A 20,066-nucleotide genomic window follows, 5' to 3' on the forward strand; every position below is an offset into this window, starting at 1 on the left:
TTTGCTTCATTTGTACCCCACCTTTGCCCCCAGTGCAGACCCAAAGCAAGCTTATTTCATTCTTCTATCCTCCATTTTATCCTCCCAACAACCCTGGTTATGCTGAATGTGTGTGACTGGCCCAGAGCCATGCACTGAGAATCTACAGGAGAGTGGGGTTCAGACCTGTGTCTTCCACATCCTAACCTGAGACTCTTAACCGCTCTGCAACATTTTGAGGGGTGGCTACTATTGAGCAGTGGTAAGCAGCCAGTCCTAGGTGATTCCTCGTGCAAGTTGTGTAGTGTTGAGTCATCCAGTGGTTGCTGTTGGGCCTGGCCCCAATAAGTCATCTTTCAGAATAGCCCTGGTAAGGCCCTGCCTCTTCCCTCTCTTTCTTATTGTCAGAAACCAAGTTCGGAAGCTTGCAAGTACTGTTGTGGTTTCCTTGCAATGGTCATTGAGAGCATTTGCTTCTTAAAGCTACTGGCACTGCTTCTACCATTTTAGGAATTTTAACCCACCCCCTCACCCCTCCTGGTGTGTCCCTCTTGATTTTTCTACAAACCCGGGCTTTGAGAATAGCTATGTTTTTCTGTCCATGGCTTTGCTGTCTGGATTTAAGTATTTATAGATGAAGCCATATTGAGAATTAGATATACTCTTATACCTGGCTGTCAGAATCAGCCAGGTATCCATCAAACGAATTTCTCTGATGAAACCATAGATAAAGTTTATTACTACTGAAATGCCAGCACTAATCTATACATGACCAGCATTGCCAGGATTGAGTATTAATGGTTACAATGGGGTAGATATAGAACATTTTTGCGGGTGAATTGTGGTGCCCATTCCTCCTGCCTCCAAGACATTCAAACATATTCCCACCGCTCTCATCAGTTCAGTCTAAGGTTGCTATAGTTAGGAGGGTATCTTTGGAAAGGCCAGACTCTGGTTGCCTTAGTAACAAGATAGCTAAGCAAGTGTTTGGTACACCAGAGTTAACAGTCAAAGTGAAAGAACAGAAGTTCCCAATCCCCCCCCCTAAAAAAGTTTATTTATTTATTTTTCATATTTATATTCCGCCCTCCCTGCCGAAGCAGGCTCAGGGCGGCTAACAACATTGTAATATCAACAATAAAACAATAAAAACAATTACAATAATAAATCAATTAAAAAGTTAAAACGGTTTACAATTTGAAATTTTTAGTACAATTTTAAAAACAACAGTTTTGGTGCTAAAATTTATGCCATACTACTCTCCTTCCAGCAGACATTGATTTAACAAATAGTATAGATCGTGCCAGTATGGAACAAACAGCATGGATTATGGCAGGCACCCCTGACACTGACCTCACATTATCTTGCATATTGTAAGGAAGCGCCTATTTGTAGGGAAGCACCTATGTACTCAGTACATCTTGAATTGTGTATTTTCTTGTCATGCCACACTATTCAAAGGGTTCATAGGTAATCTTTTATTTATCTCTTCAATTCAGAACGATTTGTCAGCATTCTATGGTATAGTCCCTTACTGGATCTCAGAAGCAACTCTTATAAATGGGGAAGGGGGGGACATTCAGAACATTGTCCAGCACCATATAATAGACTACATTTGGAAAGGAGAATCAACCCAAAGTCTGTCTCTTCCAAACATCTTTGGATCTTGACCTCTCAGAACTCTTTGGACCTTGCCAGTTACCGCCATAAGTTTCAACTCTGTAAACCAGCATGACAAGTAGTACCACTGTAGTCCTGACCTGAAAAAGCAAGGAGCTTTAATTTTTTTCTTGTCTAAGTGGTATGTCTTTCAAGACTTGAAGTTCAGGCCATCATTCATTGCAGAATTTTTTTGAATATTAGTTAGTTTTAAATAGTGATGGTGATTGCATTATTTAAACCTATTAGAAAAAAACAGGGATTGAAAATTAGTTGTCATTTGTTCCATGATGATAACTTGTGAAATGGTTTCTCCTCACATTCCCTTTTTCTTCCCTTTTGAGCAGTCTGAAGTCCTTCATAAGACTGGGAGAGTTGTACTTAGACACTCGCTTCACAGAGTTTAATTTTGTATATGTGATCAGCAGGTGAAGATCATTTTTAGAACCTTTTAATAGAAAAACAGTGCTCCTCTGTTGACTTTGCACTAACTTTAACTTTTTGCCTATCTGACAAAAATTTCTGACAACTACAAAAGGGCTTCATTTCTGTGTAGTCTCTCTAGTGGCTGGATCCTTAGCTCTGCATGCCCAGCACAACAGAATTTCACTGGCAGGTTTGCCAACAATGCTGATGTTGTCCTGCAAGCTGCACTGCTGATTCTTGCATGGGTTTCTTTTTGTGTGCTGTGTCATTTCCCCCCCTCCCCCATTTTCCAGTTTTATGTTGGACACTGCCATGTTTAAGTATCTTTCTAGGCTCCTTCTAGCTCTTGTGCACACAAGAAAGGGCTCTTGAACCCTGGCTGACAGTGCCTGTGTCTGTCCATGTGGCTCCTGGATACTGACTACCTACCTTTGATAAATACTGATCTTCTGGAGAACGGTTTTCTCATGGCAGCCTTCTTTGCTCCCTGTGGAATTCAGCTTTCCCCCTGCAAGTGGAAGCTCTTGTGAGCTTGTTTCCTTCTGCCTCCCCCCTCCCACCCCGGATAAAACCACTTCCTCCGCTAAAGTGTGTGTGTGTGTGCGCACTTTGCATGTGTGGGTGTATTCCGCCTCCCCATACGCACACCCTTGCATCTAGTCATGAATGAATGCTTGTACAAAAAGTCACAGAGATATGATTTTCAGCTTTTTGATGAACAAAGACATACATGAAGATGAACACAAAAGATCAACACAAAACAAGATGATTGATCAAATCCTCCCTACTATTGGCTATTATTTTCTGCCTCGTAAGTGGCAAGCTGTACATTTATGCCAATTTATCTGCTTCAGGGAGCATTCTTGGTAGCAGGACAAAGTGAATAAAAGTGGTTTGCTTTGCAAATGAATGCAAATAGGTGTGCCTTTGGGGAGCCTTTAAACAGGGCTAAGGCACTCTGATTATGAGTGAAGCTGCCATTTGGACATGGTGAAAAGAGCACGCTCAAGCCATTGATTGGAGGAGACAGTGAAAAGTCAGGAAGGGCCCCGTTAAGCTTGCAGTGCAGCGGGCGGACGGACGTCAGTGTGGTTCGAGCACAGTGGGAGAATGACAGGCAGGATTAGCGTCAGGGAGAGGCTTTGCCGTAGCTGTGGAGATGGTCTCTGGGGTCATTCACCTCTGACTGTTGTTCTGAGCTGATGGCTCTGTAATGCAAACTGCCTGATGCATGGCTGTTCATTATCGGAAATGGTGATTAGGGGAGGTTATTTGTCATAAAGTGCTCTTTTTTAAAGAAAGAAATAGAAGTGGGGAAGCTGTTGCTTGCTACTCTATGTGGAGGAAGCTTGATGCAGATGGCTTCGAGAAAAAGGGAAGGTGGAAACAACTGTGCATGTGTGAATGTTAAGGTTGCTCAAGGCAGAACTGTTGCTCTCTTGCGTTGGGAGGTTTGGTTTGATGTGATTTGTCATAAAATGAGAAGCTGGGATCCTTTGCAATGGCTGTCACGTGTTGGCCTCTGTAAAGAGCAGTGAGTTCCTTTCTGCATGGTTTTTCCCCAAGTGCGCATCATGCTCAGAAGTTATTCAGTCTGGTCACTTCTCACATTGTCAGTACCACTGATGTGCCTTCTTTCTGATTTCATTGAGTTACCCACTCAACAAATCTCTTGCAATATCTTAAAAAATTACTTCCTGGAGAAGAGGATTCTGTAGATTATTTTGAAACATTGATATCATATGGTGTTGCTTTTTTCCTTTGGTGTGACAAAGAAAAAAAATCTCCATTTTATTGTGAATGAATAAGCATTAGCAGACCTATATGTGTTATGGGTAATATACAAGATAAAGTTGATCCATTTACAACATCTTGCATTATTTTGCAGAGCAAAACAAAGTAGGAATTATGCATCTACCTGTTAAAAACAACATTGTGTCATTTGATTACTTATGTGTTCTGCTCCTATGTTTTTAGCCCTCAAAAATCCTCCTAGTTCCTTAGCATAATGAATGTTCTGCAAATCTTTTACAGGCACCTCAATGGACAGAAGAGGACCTTAGCCAGCTGACAAGAAGTATGGTTAAGTTCCCAGGGGGGACTCCTGGTCGATGGGAAAAGATTGCTCACGAATTGGGTCGATCAGTGGCAGATGTGAGTTCACTCGAATTTGCATTGTATGGACAAACCAGAACAAGACAGGCACTGTAGAAGCCAGACATAGATGGGGTCCGACATTGTCTTTCGAGAGAGGCTACAATCCTTTTAGGACCTGGAAGTGAACCATTAACTAAGCAAGCAAGAAGCAGATGTCAGCTGGTCATGTTCTCCCCCCCCCCCTCCACAATTAACAGCTGTAACTGATCAGCTATATATAGGGATTCTGGTGCTTAGAGACTTGAGCTACCATAACATGATAACAGAAGAACAATGCCAGTTTTCAGTTTTGTAGCAAACTCTTTTATCTCAAAGAGAACATTTGTGAGATTTAAGTAAAGATAATATTTCTGGTTAAGTCTGGAATGGTTTGAGTTTTTTAAAAAAACAGCAATGCTTATCAGCTAATGTTGTTTAGACAGGTGGCATCTATGAATTAAACTGGATTTTATTGCATGAAATAGCAGGACTTGCACCAGAGTTTGGAATACAGTGGTGTAGAAAATGACTAATTTGCACTTCCTGTGGAAGGGGAAACATGCACGGCTGTTTTTTAAAAACAAAACCTTGAACTTAAAAGAGTTGCGGTTCTTGGAAGTGGAAATAAAATTCCATTCAGGTGGCTCTGATTCCAGAGCAATGAAAGAGGAGCTTGAGTGTAGTATGGAGTGGTTCCCAATGGCTGTGGTGCTTGGTATTTGCTACAGCTGGGCTTTAAGAAAATTGCATTGTGCAAAGCCTCCCTCCTGTGAGAGATGCTGATCACACACCCACTTTGTCTTGCATTGATCACTGTCCCTCAGGCAAGAAATTCTGGAAGGGGAGGGGCTATGCAGATGCTGAAGACGGAAAGAATGGTAATGTGAGGAGGGAGACAGGAACTCTTGATCTTTAAATAGGAACAGTGTGGTCTGGGATCACCATGGGCTGACGCTCTTTCTTCGTGACCTCAGTACAGTTCAGAATTAATAAAATTGAAGATATGCTTATGCTGCACTATTATGGGCATATAAATTGAGCAATTTCTTTGAGGCGCAGCATTAAAAAAACCCTCTGCAAGTTGCTTTCTTGAAGAACTTTTAGGTTGTTTTTCCTTTTCAGTTGCTGTTCTTAGAACAAAATTATTTAAAAGGACTGTTGCTGGCTTTTGACAGTTTGTGGTTGCAGCTTTCCTTTCCAAGTGCATTGACAGCTTAAATTCATGTGGATTAGAATGGGGTTTGGGGTGGTAGAATGGTTTTGTGGTAAGGTTTTGGTATTTGCATCCAACTTTTTAATGCTGCATTTATTTTTCATGCACTGTTCAATTATCTTTAAAAAATCTTGTCCTGAATGAACTATGTTGTGCGCTCTTTGGAGCATTTAATTGATGGGATATTGCAAAATAAGAAAGTTGTGTTTATCTCATTGTTTTTAACATACAAAGGTATTGTGACCATTCAGGCTGAGACTCACAGGGGAGGGAACTCCTGTCCCTCCCCATTAACTCCTACCTTCTATCTCCTCCCAACCTTTTTTGTTCTCCCTGTATTTTGCAGCAGTTTTGAGGGTTTTCACAGGTTCGTATGAAATTTCCCACCCACCCACCCCAGTACACAACTCCAGTATGCAGATTGATTGATCCACATTTTTAGCCTTGTTCAGAATTTGATATATTGATGAAGCTGCCTTACACTGGGAAAGGAAACTGTTTATCTGACTTAATACTGCCTGCTCTGACTGCAGCTCTCCCGTGTCAGGTAGAGGAAGATCTTCTACCCAAGACCCTTTAACTAGAAAGGATTAGACATGAAACTTCCTCTGTATGCAAAGCCATAACATGACAGACATGCATTCCTTCCCCCCCACACACACTTGAAAGTGTATTTCTTATAAAATACAAAGATTGTTGTCACATCTGTTTGGGATCCGCTAGAGAAATAATGCAAGTTCAAAAGTATCCTCCTTTTTCAAGTAATGGGGAAAGAGTGGTACTCCCACAAGGCACTGGGAAATGGCCCTGAAACCTAGGATTGCATCCAGACTAGTGGTTCAACAGGGTTTACCGTAGGAACTGGATTAGGAGACATTTGGGGCTTTCATGGGAGGGAATAGAACTAGAGGAGTAAGCTGTGTTAGTCTGTTGCTGCAAAACATTAAAGAGTGCAGTAGCCTTTTCCTCATACAGATGATGCAGTTTTCTATACTGTATCAATGTATATAATGTGTCTCTTTTATAGTATAAGGCACAATATTGTAAATATGGATATGCTGGTGAGTTATGTTTTATTGCCATGATTAGTTTGTGTGGAATACTTTCCCGAGCCATTGCTGTCACTAGGGAAAAGAAGGCAGCCCGTTTGAACAGTTGTGGGATACCAGTACAGTACTTTTTCAAAAAGGAGTAGGTCCAGATGAAAACCAAACTGCACACTCACACAGCATGATGGGGTGTGTGTGTGTGTATTGATCAGTCCACAGCTTTCTTTGTCTGTTGTTTTCCAAGATAATTGGTCCTAAGAATCTAAACAGCCGAAGCAACTATTTAACATATAAACCATTTCAGATCTCTGTGGAAAAGAAAATGCTGCTCAGATTGATAGTGTATCACATTTTTAATTTGTACCTAAAAAGATACTGAGGCAGTTATTAAATTACTGGTTCTGGCTTGTGGTATTAATTAGATTTGTTTTGGCCAAATGTTTTGATTATGAAAGGAAAGCTGACTTCAGTTCTCTTTAATCCGAGTTCCTGCCAGTTGACCTGGTTACCTATGCCAGTGCTCCAGGTCTGCCTCCAAACATCTGTTGTTTGACCCATTTTTTTCTTGCTGAATGTGTAGCTTCAGACTTAATGTCTCATTCCTGCCCTCTTGCTACTTGGCAAAATAACTAAGCATTTTCCCTCTCTCCCCCAACCATGTGCATATAGTAGTGATGGGTGAGTCCCCCTCCCCAGTTTGATTAATTTTGAGCTTTTGGAGAACATTAAGAGAGCCTGGCTTTTGCCAAGGATGTTTTATATGATGGTGCATGTGCATTGATCAGTTGTGTATAATCTTACTGCCCCTTGGAATTTGTTCTGCATTTTCTGTGGCCAGTACACTAAACCTGTAGCCCATGTGGATGCCTCCTTTTAAGAGTTGTGCAAAACAAGGATGTAGATGTGAAGCATAGCAGAAAACAACAGCTGGGCATACTACATTTTTGTATCTTAAACTGAGCAGTTGGGGAGAATTTTCAGTGGGTTGTCTGCTCATTGTATGCTCTTATTTGGGGGTGGTCTCTGCGCCTCCTGTCTGTGGCCATTTGGGGAGAAATATATGCAGTAATTCCTTGAACTTATTCTGCCACCTTAACATAAAATACATCCATAAAAATACAACCCCCTCCCATAAAGTACATCATTTAGCATATAAATTTGTATTGCTGCACATATTTATGGAATTTAAAAGTATAAATGCCTTAAATGTCAAATATACCCAATACAAGAAAGCTTTAAACTGCTGCATTCTATGCTGTTTTAGCACATGTATCTTAATTTTTTGCCACCTGAGAGGTGTGTGAGTGTGGGGGAAATTAGAGAACAAATTTTGTAGTAAGCGAAAAAGTTATTATTTGGACTGGAATATCTCAGACAGTCACAATAGCTAAGGCAGCCAACCCATTTGGATATTGTATCACTGAACTCTTCAGTAATTGTCATGAAGCGTGGTATAGCTTATTAATTGTTCCAACATTATTCACTTGTAACATTAAGCATATCCTTGAAAGTATGAACAGGTATATGTTACTGTATGCACAGGTACTAACAGGCAGGCTTCAAGTTTTGACTTTGCCAAAACTACAGGTTCATCCTTGACACTTTCATCTGGATGAGAGAGCCGTAAATGGAATTCATCACTGTATGGAGAGATTAAGGAAGGCAGAGAGGCTCAGATGATGGTAGCTCTAGGGAATCTGTGTGAATGTCCTCTTTTTTTGTAAGTAGATGTCAAGGCTTGCATCTAACAAAGAGATGTTCCTGCACTGCTGAGTTTTTTGTGCTTCCTATATTGCCCACATAGACCCTGGAGGTGTCTCTAAACTGATCCAGCAAGTTTGCAGCTGTTTCAGGTGCCTGTTGGTGAAAAAGTTGGCCATTGAGTCAGCAATCAATCAGAGGCTTTTTTTGTTGGGGGGGGTGGTGTAATTTATTTATCCTGCCTTTTTTCATGCCCCAAGGCAGCTTACAAGTCACAGTTAGAACATTAAAACTTACACCACCAGAAGAACACTGCAGGTGGATCCCTTCCCCCCAAAGACGCCTGCAGTTTATGCCCCATTATAAGCTCGCCAAATAAAGTGGTTGTGCAGTCTCTTGTGAAGTTTTCTAACAGTGGTGCTCCCCTTACCCAGAGAACCTGTTCTGCAAAGTGGGAGCTTTGGTGGACAAGGCATAGGCTCCAGTTGATGCCAGGCTTACGTGGGAGCAAAGCCAGTAGGTGGCAGTTGGCAGTAGTTGGTGCTTGTGGACATATGGGAGGAGCCCCTTATTTAGATATCAGGGTCCTAGGCTGTGAAGGGCTTCAGCAGTTGTAACTAGCACCTTGAATTAGACTCTGAAACAAAGTGGCAGCCATTGTAGTGGTTTGTGAATAAATAAGATATTCTCACTGGATAGCCCCTAACCATTGGACTGCTGCATTCTGAATTTGCTGAAGTTTCCTTGTTGTCTTCAAGGGCAGCCCAACAAAGAGTACATCACAATCATCCAAGTACAAAATTACAAAACCATGTTATTAGCATGGCCAGCTTGGCTGAGCCTACAGCAGCTGATAAAAGGCATTCTTGCCTGTTTGCCAACCTCCTTTTCAAACACCAAGGCTGAGTCCATGAGCACCATTCTACAGCATCTTCTCTATGAAGTTCAGCAAGGCAACGCTTGACCTATTGTGCCAGTATACATTCTTAGAAAGCACGTTGCCTGTTCAAAGCGTTGAAGTGTGCTTTCTATGTCTGTCATCAAAACTCACTGTCTTGGGGTGACCAAGTAGTCACAGGTCCTCAAAGGACTTTAAGAGCCTGTTGTTGCTCACAAATCCTTAATTATATAGTATGCATCATTCTAGGATGTGGCAGGATCTTGCAGTGCTTCACATTGCAAGATCCACTAGTGGTCCATGTAATTTTTAAGGTTCTCTCTTCATTGTTGCTGGACTAGCAAAAGATTCCTTTCCCATTACTACCAGTTTGAGTTAACTCATCCACACAGTGTCCTGATGAAGGGAGTGATCTCCCTAGATGCAGTGGGTTTAAGGAATGCTGATGTGAGCATATAGGGTTGCCAGCTACCTCCTGGCAACTAGCAGGAGATGGGGAGAACTTAGCAGCATCAAAGAGAGACCAATGCTGGTGTTACTGGTAACACGGCAATGTCACCTCTAACACACACCGGAAGTGATGTTGTTACATCACCAGTAATGGGGATGGTCTGGTATTTGGGCAAAAACTTTAGGATAGAAGTAATTTTTACCATAGAATTTTTGCCAGAAACACCAAAACATCCTGTGCTGCCAGTGATGTGATGATATCACTTCTGAAGCACACATTGCAAGTAATGCCAGCCTAGACCTCCCTGTGCTGCCATTAAGTTCCCTTGCTAGCCAGCTGATTGTGGTCATTCCAGGGCCTGGCAAGCCTCTGGGCATAATGATTTGGAAAACATGATCCAAAAGTGGTAATAGGAGAGAGAGGCAAAGCAGGTGGAACACCTTGGCCTGACTCTCCATGCAGCTCATTGGCAGCAGTACAGTGGGCTGGCTATGGTGTCAGTCACCTACTGGTGAATGGAATACATGGAATGATACATCTAGGGATATATCCTTGATTGCCTACATGCTAGTCTGGATTCCAGGGCCTGTTGATAGAACAGTGCACTCAGACAAAACAGGATCTCATTGTTAGGTAATTTAAAGTTACCAGAGCATGCATATGTACAATATAACTTTTTAAATAACTGCATTTATGTCTTGTCATCTTTTTCTCAAGCAGGGGACTATTGTTCATGCACACAATCTTACATGTTAATTTCAGATAGCATGTGTGCTATTCATTCACAGAGAATAAAGGATTAGCAATGTAACCTTGTACATATGTGCCTGCAGTGAAGTGGGGTTTGGATTCCTAGTCTGAACTCATGCCAGAAACATGCAGTAGTAATGAAACACATCAGAACAAGGAATAACTTTGGGGCAGGGGCAAGTGGTGTTAGTTTTGTACATATTCAGAACTGACCACTTTATAATATGGACCAAGTAATTACATGCTTGATATTGGTGCGTGCACATGTTGCATGCAAAGCATACAACCTCTTAATGACAAGGTCATGCAAGTCATTTAACCATTGCTGTATCCATGATGTGTGACCTAAAAGAAGACCACAGATTTATACCCCGCCCTTCTCTCTGAATCAGAGTCTCAGAGCGGCTTACAATCTCCTTACCTTCCCCCAGACACCCTGTGAGGTGGGTGGGGCTGAGGCTATTTTGGATGCTACTTTAGCTCTCAGAGTTATAATGCAAGTGAATATATGAGCTTCCATAAATAATAGCTTTTGAAAGGTAGATCAAGAGCCTTGTAATAATGCATGGTGACCATGCAAGATCTGTGGGTCCAAGTGGAGATCCAGAAACCTTGTTAGCATTATATTATGCTTGCAAGAGGGCTTTTTTAGTTTCCCATTTCTGGTAGCATCTTTCTGTGCAGGTGTGTATGGAAGGTCATAGAGAAGTACCTCATAAGGTATTCTACAAGACATGAAAACTGGTCAACATCCCCCCTCCATACATGTGGAAGCTTTTTTCACATAGGCAGAGGCCTTTCAGAATCCTGGCCACTATTTTAAATGTTTTTTTAAGTCCACAGAGGGAGTGTAAACTTTTTATTTTATTATTTTGTTTTGTTTGACTTATATCCCGCCCTTCCTGTGGAGTAGGCTCAGGGTGGTTAAACAATTGAAAAACACAATATAAAACAGCTAAAATACAGACTTAAAAACTCTGCCTCAACAGTTATGACAGATTGGTCCAGAGGTCCATCACATCCCAAGATTGCCGGGGGAGGGAGGCCTAATAGAGGATGACGTCTGCCGCCTCAACTGAAGGCCTGGCGGAAGAGTTCTGTTTTGCAGGCCCCAGTGGCAGTAGCAGACTGGCATTAAAAAAAAAGCCTTTAGCATAGCTATTAACTGCAGCTTTTCTGAACTGTGACGGCAAAGAGTTCTCCAATTTCATTCTCATGAAATAATATCATTTGCTTGCCTGAGAGGATGTAAACTGATTCTACTTGCCCCTGCGGTCACTAATCTCTTGCATTCAGGTTGCAATAGCAGACTGATGGGGGATTTGTTGCCGTCATGAAAAAGGCCCAGGTAGGCAGCAAAACAATCGACAGGTGGGTAGAAATAAGCACACTTTTCTAATTAGCATGGTGCCTGGTAGTGTGAGGTTAAAAGGGTGCAGTTATGAAAGCATCCCATATGTCAGTGAGAAGATGATGAAATGATTAACCATTGCTGTGCTGCCCACGTCTAGATGCAGCTCCTGGAGACAAACAGGCTTTTAAATGACATTGCTGGTACAAGATGCTAACTTTCAGAATAACACAGGATCTGAGTAAAATGTGTGTTATGACCGAAGGGTCTCTAGACTATAAATTCACAAAGTAAAAAGTGCAAGTTACTGTTATCAGAGAATATTTTTAGAGGTTTTTGAGAGTGTACATCTTAAAGTCTCCAGATTCTTTATTAAAATATTTTCATCTCACTGTCAGCAGTGGTTTTACAAAAGCCAATATGCACTGGCACTGCAGCAGGTAAAAAGCACATAATCTCTCTCTCTCTCTCGGCTTGACTTCGCGAACGAAGATTTAAGAAGGGTGCAGTAGTCCACGTCTGCTGCAGGCTCGCTGGTGGCCGACAAGACCAATGCAGGACAGGCAGATCCGGCCACAGTGGCTGCAGGGAAAAGTTTGATTTGGGGTTGGTGCTGTAGCAGTATGATTCTTCCTCAATCTTCTTTTGTTCTCAAGACCAGCTATGCGTGCGTTCTCAAAGGAAGAGACAGCCTGGTGGATGGTGTGCCTCCATGCTTTGCGATCTGAGGCTAGGTCAGACCACTGGTGATGGTTGATGCGACAGGTGCCAAGGGATTTCTTCAAGGAGTCCTTGTACCTCTTCTTTGGTGCCCCTCTATTTCGATGGCCGGTGGAAAGTTCGCCATACAGAGCAATCTTGGGAAGGCGGTGGTTTTCCATCCTAGAAATATGCCCTGCCCAGCGCAGCTGCGTCTTCAACAGCAGTGCCTCGATGCTTGTAACCTCCGCCCTCTTGAGGACTTCAGTGTTGGTCACAAAGTCACTCCAGTGGATGTTGAGGATGGTGCGAAGGCAGCGCTGATGAAAGCACTCAAGGAGTCGCAGGTGATGACGGTATAAAACGGTATAAAACCCACGATTCGGAGCCGTAGATAATAACCATCAAATAAAACCACTTACTGGTCATGACAAACCTGCTTTTATAACAAGGCAGCCTGGCACAAAATTGGGCCAGTGTTGGCTTCCTGAGATCAGGATAAGAGGATTGGTGCCACAGGTGAGACTGGGCTGTGTTAAATCTTATAGACTGAGGGCAGCCAACAGTCGGCAGAGAGGTCTGAGAGGACTGGGGTTGGTGCACAGGTTCCCACCAGACCAGGAGATACGGTTCCACAGATATGTGGGTCCTGAATAAGGCAGGGACCCAAAAAACACATCTTGGAAACCAGTATGCCCTGTTCTTGAAAAGCCAAGTCAGGGCTCATCTGGAGTGTTGGAAAAGGAATTGGGAAATGTAAAAGAAAAACCCTTCTCTTGGAATTGGCACCCTCATTTACATGGGCCTATGAAGAACAAAGGAAGGAGGTGAAGGGATGGAACAGACAAAGGATCTTGCTTCACCTTTGTACAGAAGGTTTTAGAGGTGTAAGAAATGAACACATCATTGTATGGCAGCTCTGCATGGCTGTTCTTTCTTCTGTCATTGGAATGGGGCTTGAGAGACTGCATCTCCATTGCTCAGTCTGAAGTGCAGCCTCACCTGGCTGAGCAACAGACTGATTTGAGACGAAAGAAGGTAACTAGTGAGGTCCTCAAATCCTGAGATGCATTTAATTACAGACTATGGGTCCAAAAGTACTCCTAGAATATTAGATGCAGTCCCAACAGTCCTAAAAAGTACATCTAAAGAGTTGGGAGACATGTAAAAAACAACAAAACTAGAATGGATTAGAGAATGAGCTATAAACCAGTAAATTCCCATACTGAATCTCACCTCTTCTGAAAACTTAGTAAGTGACCTGACCAATTGAAAGCAGAGTTACATACTTTAAAGTCTGATTAAATCAATGGCCTAGAAGAATACTAGGCTACTTTTCAGGTCTGTTGAGACAGTGTATGTGACAAACTCAAAAAAGACCACGATACCAAATGATTATAGGTTTGGCATCTCATTTATGAAGAAATGCTGGAGCTCTTTTTAGTATTTGTGTGGGAGGGGGAATCTCTGAGCAGGAGATACAAAAGTTTTTAAAACCATAACTGAGTTGGAGAAGGTGAATTAGGAGAGTGTTCTGTGCTTTTAAAGTCCTGGGTTATCTGCTGAAACCAATATCCCACAGATGCAAGGAAACAAAGTGGAAATTTTCACAGATGCTGGAATGGCCAGTGGCATAAGCAGCTATTTTAAAAGATGGGCTGTAATTAAGGGAATTATGCACCCTCGAGCTCACTGAAATGACTTGAGTTTATCTGGCTCTTTTGGACTGTGACTATGAGAGTCAGAAGGGTAGCTTCCACTTGGAGTTGGTATATCTCTGTAAAATCCTGGAGATTGACTGTGGATAGTTTATCATTATATTTATGGATTTGCCAGAGGCTGTGGGATGCATAGTTTATAGCTGAAATGTTAAGGTTGATCCAGCATGACCATTTCAACCTGAAAAACACATTTATTTTGAAGAGCTGTGGTTCACTGGCACATTTAGCATGCTTCCAGGGTTTAGTTGGCATTTTCAGTGACGTCTTAGTGGTTCTCAAAACTGGGAAATCCAGTTGAGAGCTGGGTTAGATACTCACTGCCAGTTGATGTCAACCACACTGTGTTAGATGGACTATTGATACTTAATGGTATTTGTTACGTTGTGATCAGTTTTACTTAGAGGTCTTTGAGCAGTTTTGATAGACATAAATGTTTCGTGTTTTTTTCTTCTCCTCCTAAACAGGTCACTGTGAAAGCCAAGCAGATAAAGGATTCTGTTACATGTGCTCCAGGTATGTTTCCGAGGCCTATCTTTGTTTAGAATATTTTTATCCTGCTTTCTTCCAATGCAGAGGACTCACATAGCCAACAAAATAATGAAACTATAATTAGACAGCCCACCCCTGATACTACCCCTGATTTTATACACATATGAACCTGCTCAATTACTGCAGTCATATTCAGGGCCCCTTCTTTGTTTGTTTGTGTTAATTGTTTTATAATATTGTTTTTAGAAACTTGTGTTAATGGTTTTGATAGTTTGAAGGTGTTCATCTGTTGCTATGCCATTAACCATTAACCAAACTAACCATTAACTTCAAACTATCAAAACCATTAACCATTATTGCTATGCATCAATGAAAAAGAAAAGCAAAGTTGTAAGAATTAGTGCTTCCTCTGCAGTATTAGGAAGCTTGCAAAAAGCAGATAGCTCCAAGAATGAGTGACGGTGGCTGTATGTAACTATCCAATTATGAACATGGCCCCCAAGTACAGGCAGAAAATTCCACACAGTGGGGCCATGCAGATATAGGTGGTATTTTTTTATAAACCCAAATAAAAGTTTGCAAAAAATTAGGAATGGTTAATCATTCCCAGAGCAGAAAAGTAGTAGCTGTGCTTGCAACAGGACTCAGACAACAAAATGCTGACCAAGATCTTGTGTTTTTTTTTAAAAGAATCAGTTGAAGGGAGAAAGCAGTGGCAGCGGCAGCAGCAGAAGGACAAGATAATGGCAGGAGGGTTGCAGGCAAAGATGAAGAGATGGCAGCAAGTACAAGGCAAGCAGAGGGAGGAGAGGAGTAGGCAATAGGTGGAGCCACCCACCCCCAATCAGCTTTGAGTAGACAAGGAGAGACTTGGAGCAGAAAGCACTTGAGCGCTTCTGCTCCAAGTCTCTTACCTCTTGCATCAGCCTGCTGCTGGGGAGGTGGAGGAGAAAGTGTGTCACACCATTAAGCAGGCTGGCAGCAGTAAGAAGCTTGTGGGATACACATTCTGCTCTAAACCTCCTTACCCTCTGCTGCCCAGATAATTGGGGTTTGGCTGGCAGGGTGGTTGGGAAGGCAGGAAAAGGCTGAGGTAGCAACAGAAGGGAGAAGTAACTTGGGGGGCCAGCATGGGTATGATTTCCCTTGTCCAATTGGATTCTCATGGGTCTTTTCTTGCTTGTATTTATATCCAGACTTCATTACTCACAGTTCCTAAGACAGTTTAGTTTCCCATCCAGGCACTGTCCAGACCAGCTCTGCTTACTCACCAAGGTTACTGCATCAAGAATCTTCAGACAGCGTTCTGAAATTAAACATGTGATGGTTGTATCGCTGGTACCTTGTGATCTCTCCTTCCTGGGAGTTCAGAGCAAGGGAAAAGAAGACTAGTGGATGCTGGAAGTAGGTGCTATAGCCAGTTCTGACTGTATTGGTCACTTTCTCTGCCTGTAACTGCATCCATAAAGCTTATATGCCTTCATTAAGTATAGGTTTAGCCCCAAGTTATGAGCAGTGCCGAAGTAACCATTCCAGAAAGCAAAAAAGGTGAATAAAAGTAATGGAGGCTTTCTTTAGCCAAGCTCTGTTGCTGCGTGGAACCACTGCAGTTCATTTCAAATGAATTGTATCTATACAGCAGCTGCACTCTCTCTGTGTGGTTAGTATGTGTTAACAAAAGAACTAGCATACAATGGAAGATCATACTGAATTGATACTATTTCCAGACTCTTAAGCCAGGTGTAGCTGCATTAACAAAGTAATTTTTAAAAAGTATACATGCAGCCCATCTTGTTGTTTATATTCTTCAGCTCTCCTGTTTTCTAAAACCATAGATTTTGTTTATTTAACATTTGATTACACAGTGGTCTTGGACAGAACCATTCTCACAGATACCACCCCCTATTTCCATTCTTGCATAAAATCCACTGCTGCCAAAAATTTAGCCACAACCAAAATAGCTCCAAAATTAGCATCAGCTAGTAGGGAAGACATAGAAGCAAGAGGGAAGCACTGGAGCATATAGCTGGCTGTATCCAGAGGTTTCTGAAAGGGGTGACCCTAGGCCACATGCACAGAGTAGGATACTCCTTGGAATCTGACCAAAATAGGGATGGGGGAAAGCGTTTAGCCTAGCCAAGAGAAAAGCACTCTGATATTCGGGGACAGCCAATCAGAAGAAAATTAAAAGGATAAATCCCGATTTCTCAAGGGTAAATTTGAACCTTCTTGTTTGAGGATAATAATAATTGTGGAATCCTATCAGAGGGTAAAAGTGGTAGGACCAACTTGGCTACTAGGGGCCCCCCTTGCCAGTGTTCATTTCGCTTATCACAAATCAAACTGAAAGTGTTGTTTCCAACAGGTATTATTAGGCTCTCGGAGCTGAAAATGCTGGCCCAAAACTCAAAACCCAACAAGGCTGGTGTTAACTTGTCAGATCATATAATCACACAGAGAGAAAAAGAAGAAGGGGAAGAGGAAGAAGCAGCAGCAAAATACAGCTGTGATCCAGAGCCATTGGAAATGGCAGCAACAGATCAGCAGCAGACAATGCTGAGTGAAACCAGACATCGCAAGCGGAAAACTGCTGCCAGAGCTGACACTGCCTTCCCAGTGGCGAAAGAAACAGCAGAGGACAAATGTCGAGGGAGGCGCCAGAAGGACTTTTACACTGCAGAACAAGAGGAATGTAGTGATGACGAGTCCAAGAAAAGGGAGAGATGTCACAATTTAGAAGACTTGTGGACTCAAAATCAACAGAAACTTCTGGAGCTTGCATTACAGCAGTATCCAAAGGGCACAGCAGAGCGCTGGGATAAAATTGCAAAATATGTTCCAGGGAAAAGTAAGGTAGAATCAAAGTTTTTGTGCGGGATAGACCATGTTGCTCTTCGATACAATCCCCTAGTCTAACACTGAAGCATCAACCAGTCTTTTAAAGCAGTGGTCCCCAACCTTTTTGGCACCAGGGACCGGTTTTGTGGAAGACAATTTTTCTATGGACGGGGGGAGGGGGGGGCCATGGTTTCGGGATGATACAATTGTGCACTTTATTTTGGTGTGGTGGTTAAGTGTGTGGACTTTTATCTGGGAGAACCAGGTTTGATTCCCCACTCCTCCACTTGCAGCTGCTGGAATGGCCTGGGTCAGCCATAGCTCTAGCTATGGTCCTTCAAACGGCAGCTGCTGTAAGAGCTCTCTCAGCCTCACCTACCTCACAGGGTGTCTTGTTGTGGGGGAGGAAAATAAAGGAGATTGTAAGCCACTCTGAGATTTGGAGTGGAGGGTAGGATAAAAATCCAGTGTAGTTGTCTTGTTATTATTACTACATTGTAATATATAATTAAATAATTATACAACTCATGGCCCGGTTGCTAACAGGCCAGGGACCGGTACTGGTCCATGGCCCGGGGGTTAGAGACCCCTGTTTTAAAGGCTAGCCAGTTTCATTTACATTCTACAACTACCTGTAAAAGTGTATTTGGAGTCCAGAGTGATGCCTAAAGGAAACTAGGTTTGCATGTTAAACTGGGACCATTTATCTGCAGCTGTGATGGTTATCACCTGTCCTGCTCATATTTTCCACTTCCATCCTGTTATTTCTGTAAGTGGACAAGGAGAGCTTAAACTTTGGAATGCGTCTTAGTATTTAAATAAGAAATGTAGTAATCCATTTACATTCCCGTAGTTCTTAAAGTGGCACATTAAACTGCCTACCAGCTGAATGTTGCATAGTTTCAGATACAGGAAATTAAGCAGCCAGAGGACACTGAATTATAAAGCAGTGAAGTGCTGGCCATGTTCCTGATCCATCCTGTAATTTGCCAATGGCTAGGTTCTGAAAGGGGTCAATGTTGTTAAAGGAGCTTCAAGTGCTTGAACAGCAGGGTGCTTCTGTGTTGCATATGCCAAAAGTTCAACAGGAAGGAAAAGGGAATGCACTTGGGCTTTCACAGAATGTCACTTGAGAACCTGGAATGAAGTTTGACTAATCTGTCTCAGACATCATTCCTTCCTCTTTTCATTGCCAGGGCAGGACTTTTCTGAGGGTTGGTTTGGTTTTGTGTAGCACTGATTCTAAAACAGTGTGACAAACAAGTTAGTGAATTGGATCTAAAGTGTACTGTTGGGTTTGAGATGATTCCTTGTATGGTATGTCTGATCAGGAATTCAGGGTATCAGAAAAAAAATGTTTTTAGAGACCTATAAAACTTTTCTTGTTCTTCTAGATAGCACAGAGAAGTATTATTCCTCCAGTTTATCTGAATGCAAGTCCATTAAGAATGGATTCAGAATACTGAAGTTATGTGCCTTATGGTATATGCAGGTACATGACTACTTGTAGAATTAGTGTGAACCATTTGGTGTGTGTAATGAGTTAGCACGCAGGTCCAAAACTCCAGCAAAGAGTAGAGTTACAATCTCAGTTAGGAGAGTTAGTACCAATTTGTTCACACACTTTATTCACAGGAGGTTACAGTTGTGGTCATGAACACACATGAAAAAATTCAATAATGTGAGAACTGACCCTTACAAAAGACTCCCAAAATATAAATTCTTTGAATAACATTTGCATGATCATTTTTTAACTGCAAGTGTTGTTTTCTAATAAAAGCTATTTAAGATTGTAATGGTCAAGTTTTTCTTTCTCTCCTTACAGGAAGAATGTGTGGCTAGATACAAGTTGCTGGTTGAACTCATACAAAAGAAAAAAATGGCAAAGAGCTGAATATGTGGAAGAACTGTGCTTACTGGATTGGGATATTTTAAACATCATATGCAGTCATGTGTATTTTTGTATGTCAGTATTTCAGTACGTCATGTGCCTTAGTAATACAAATCAATAAATTTTATGCCTTTAAAATTGTGTTAATAAGATCAAAATGTATTTTTGTACTGGAAAGTATGGACATGATCTAGTGCTGATCTTCATAGTTGATATTTTAGGAAACTGCTCTTTGATGTACACTGGTACTGTATAACTTTCTGAAAACTTAAATTGCAGGAGTCTACTTGGTGGGGGTGACAAATGTGCCTTTTTCTTTTGCCTTTTCACTAACTGTGTTTCCGCATTCATTTTCCTTTTAGTCAGGTGAACCACTTTCTGTAAGCTCAGTGCCACCTTTGTCTACTGTAGTCATGCTTTTGCAGCCATCACTGAATAGATTTCTGGAGATGTAGAGTGCTGGAAATCTCATTTTTGTTTTTTCTGAAACCTGCATCTGTGTATTTCAAATAAGTAGATGGTGCCAGTAGGGCATACTTTCAAGTGCCTGTTCAAAATTACATATGAAACTTCACACCTACTTAGGGAGGCATACAGCTTGCCACTAAATAGCAGTTGGGAAGTGATGGCATCCTTATTTAGGATGGTAGCATCCTTATTTAGAATGTGGAATTAAACAACGGTACTTTGAATATACCCTACACTTCAGCAAAGTCTTGTACAGTATTCCATAAACTCGCATGCAGGAATATTTGTTTTCTGAATTAAAATGCAAGGTGCATTTATATCCCAAAGATCAAATTCTAGAGTAAGAA

The 20,066-nt window shown here is 41.8% G+C and overlaps 1 protein-coding gene across 2 annotated transcripts in view; it reads left to right on the forward strand.

The window, feature by feature from the left end:
* Nucleotides 1-19,389, forward strand: part of DNAJC1 (DnaJ heat shock protein family (Hsp40) member C1) — a 127,942-nt gene extending 108,553 nt beyond the window's left edge. Inside the window, exons 9-12 of one of the 2 annotated variants that reach the window (XM_060248384.1) lie at nucleotides 4,099-4,218; nucleotides 14,498-14,546; nucleotides 16,888-17,375; nucleotides 19,186-19,389. In XM_060248384.1, coding sequence (XP_060104367.1) covers nucleotides 4,099-4,218; nucleotides 14,498-14,546; nucleotides 16,888-17,375; nucleotides 19,186-19,254 — 726 coding nt within the window. In that variant the 3' untranslated portion in view covers nucleotides 19,255-19,389. The remainder of the gene's footprint in view (nucleotides 1-4,098; nucleotides 4,219-14,497; nucleotides 14,547-16,887; nucleotides 17,376-19,185) is intronic. The other variant, XM_060248385.1, reaches the window with a different exon arrangement.
* Nucleotides 19,390-20,066: the final 677 nt, after the last annotated feature.

Source organism: Heteronotia binoei, chromosome 10, assembly GCF_032191835.1.
Source record: "Heteronotia binoei isolate CCM8104 ecotype False Entrance Well chromosome 10, APGP_CSIRO_Hbin_v1, whole genome shotgun sequence".
Lineage (NCBI taxonomy): Eukaryota > Metazoa > Chordata > Lepidosauria > Squamata > Gekkonidae > Heteronotia > Heteronotia binoei.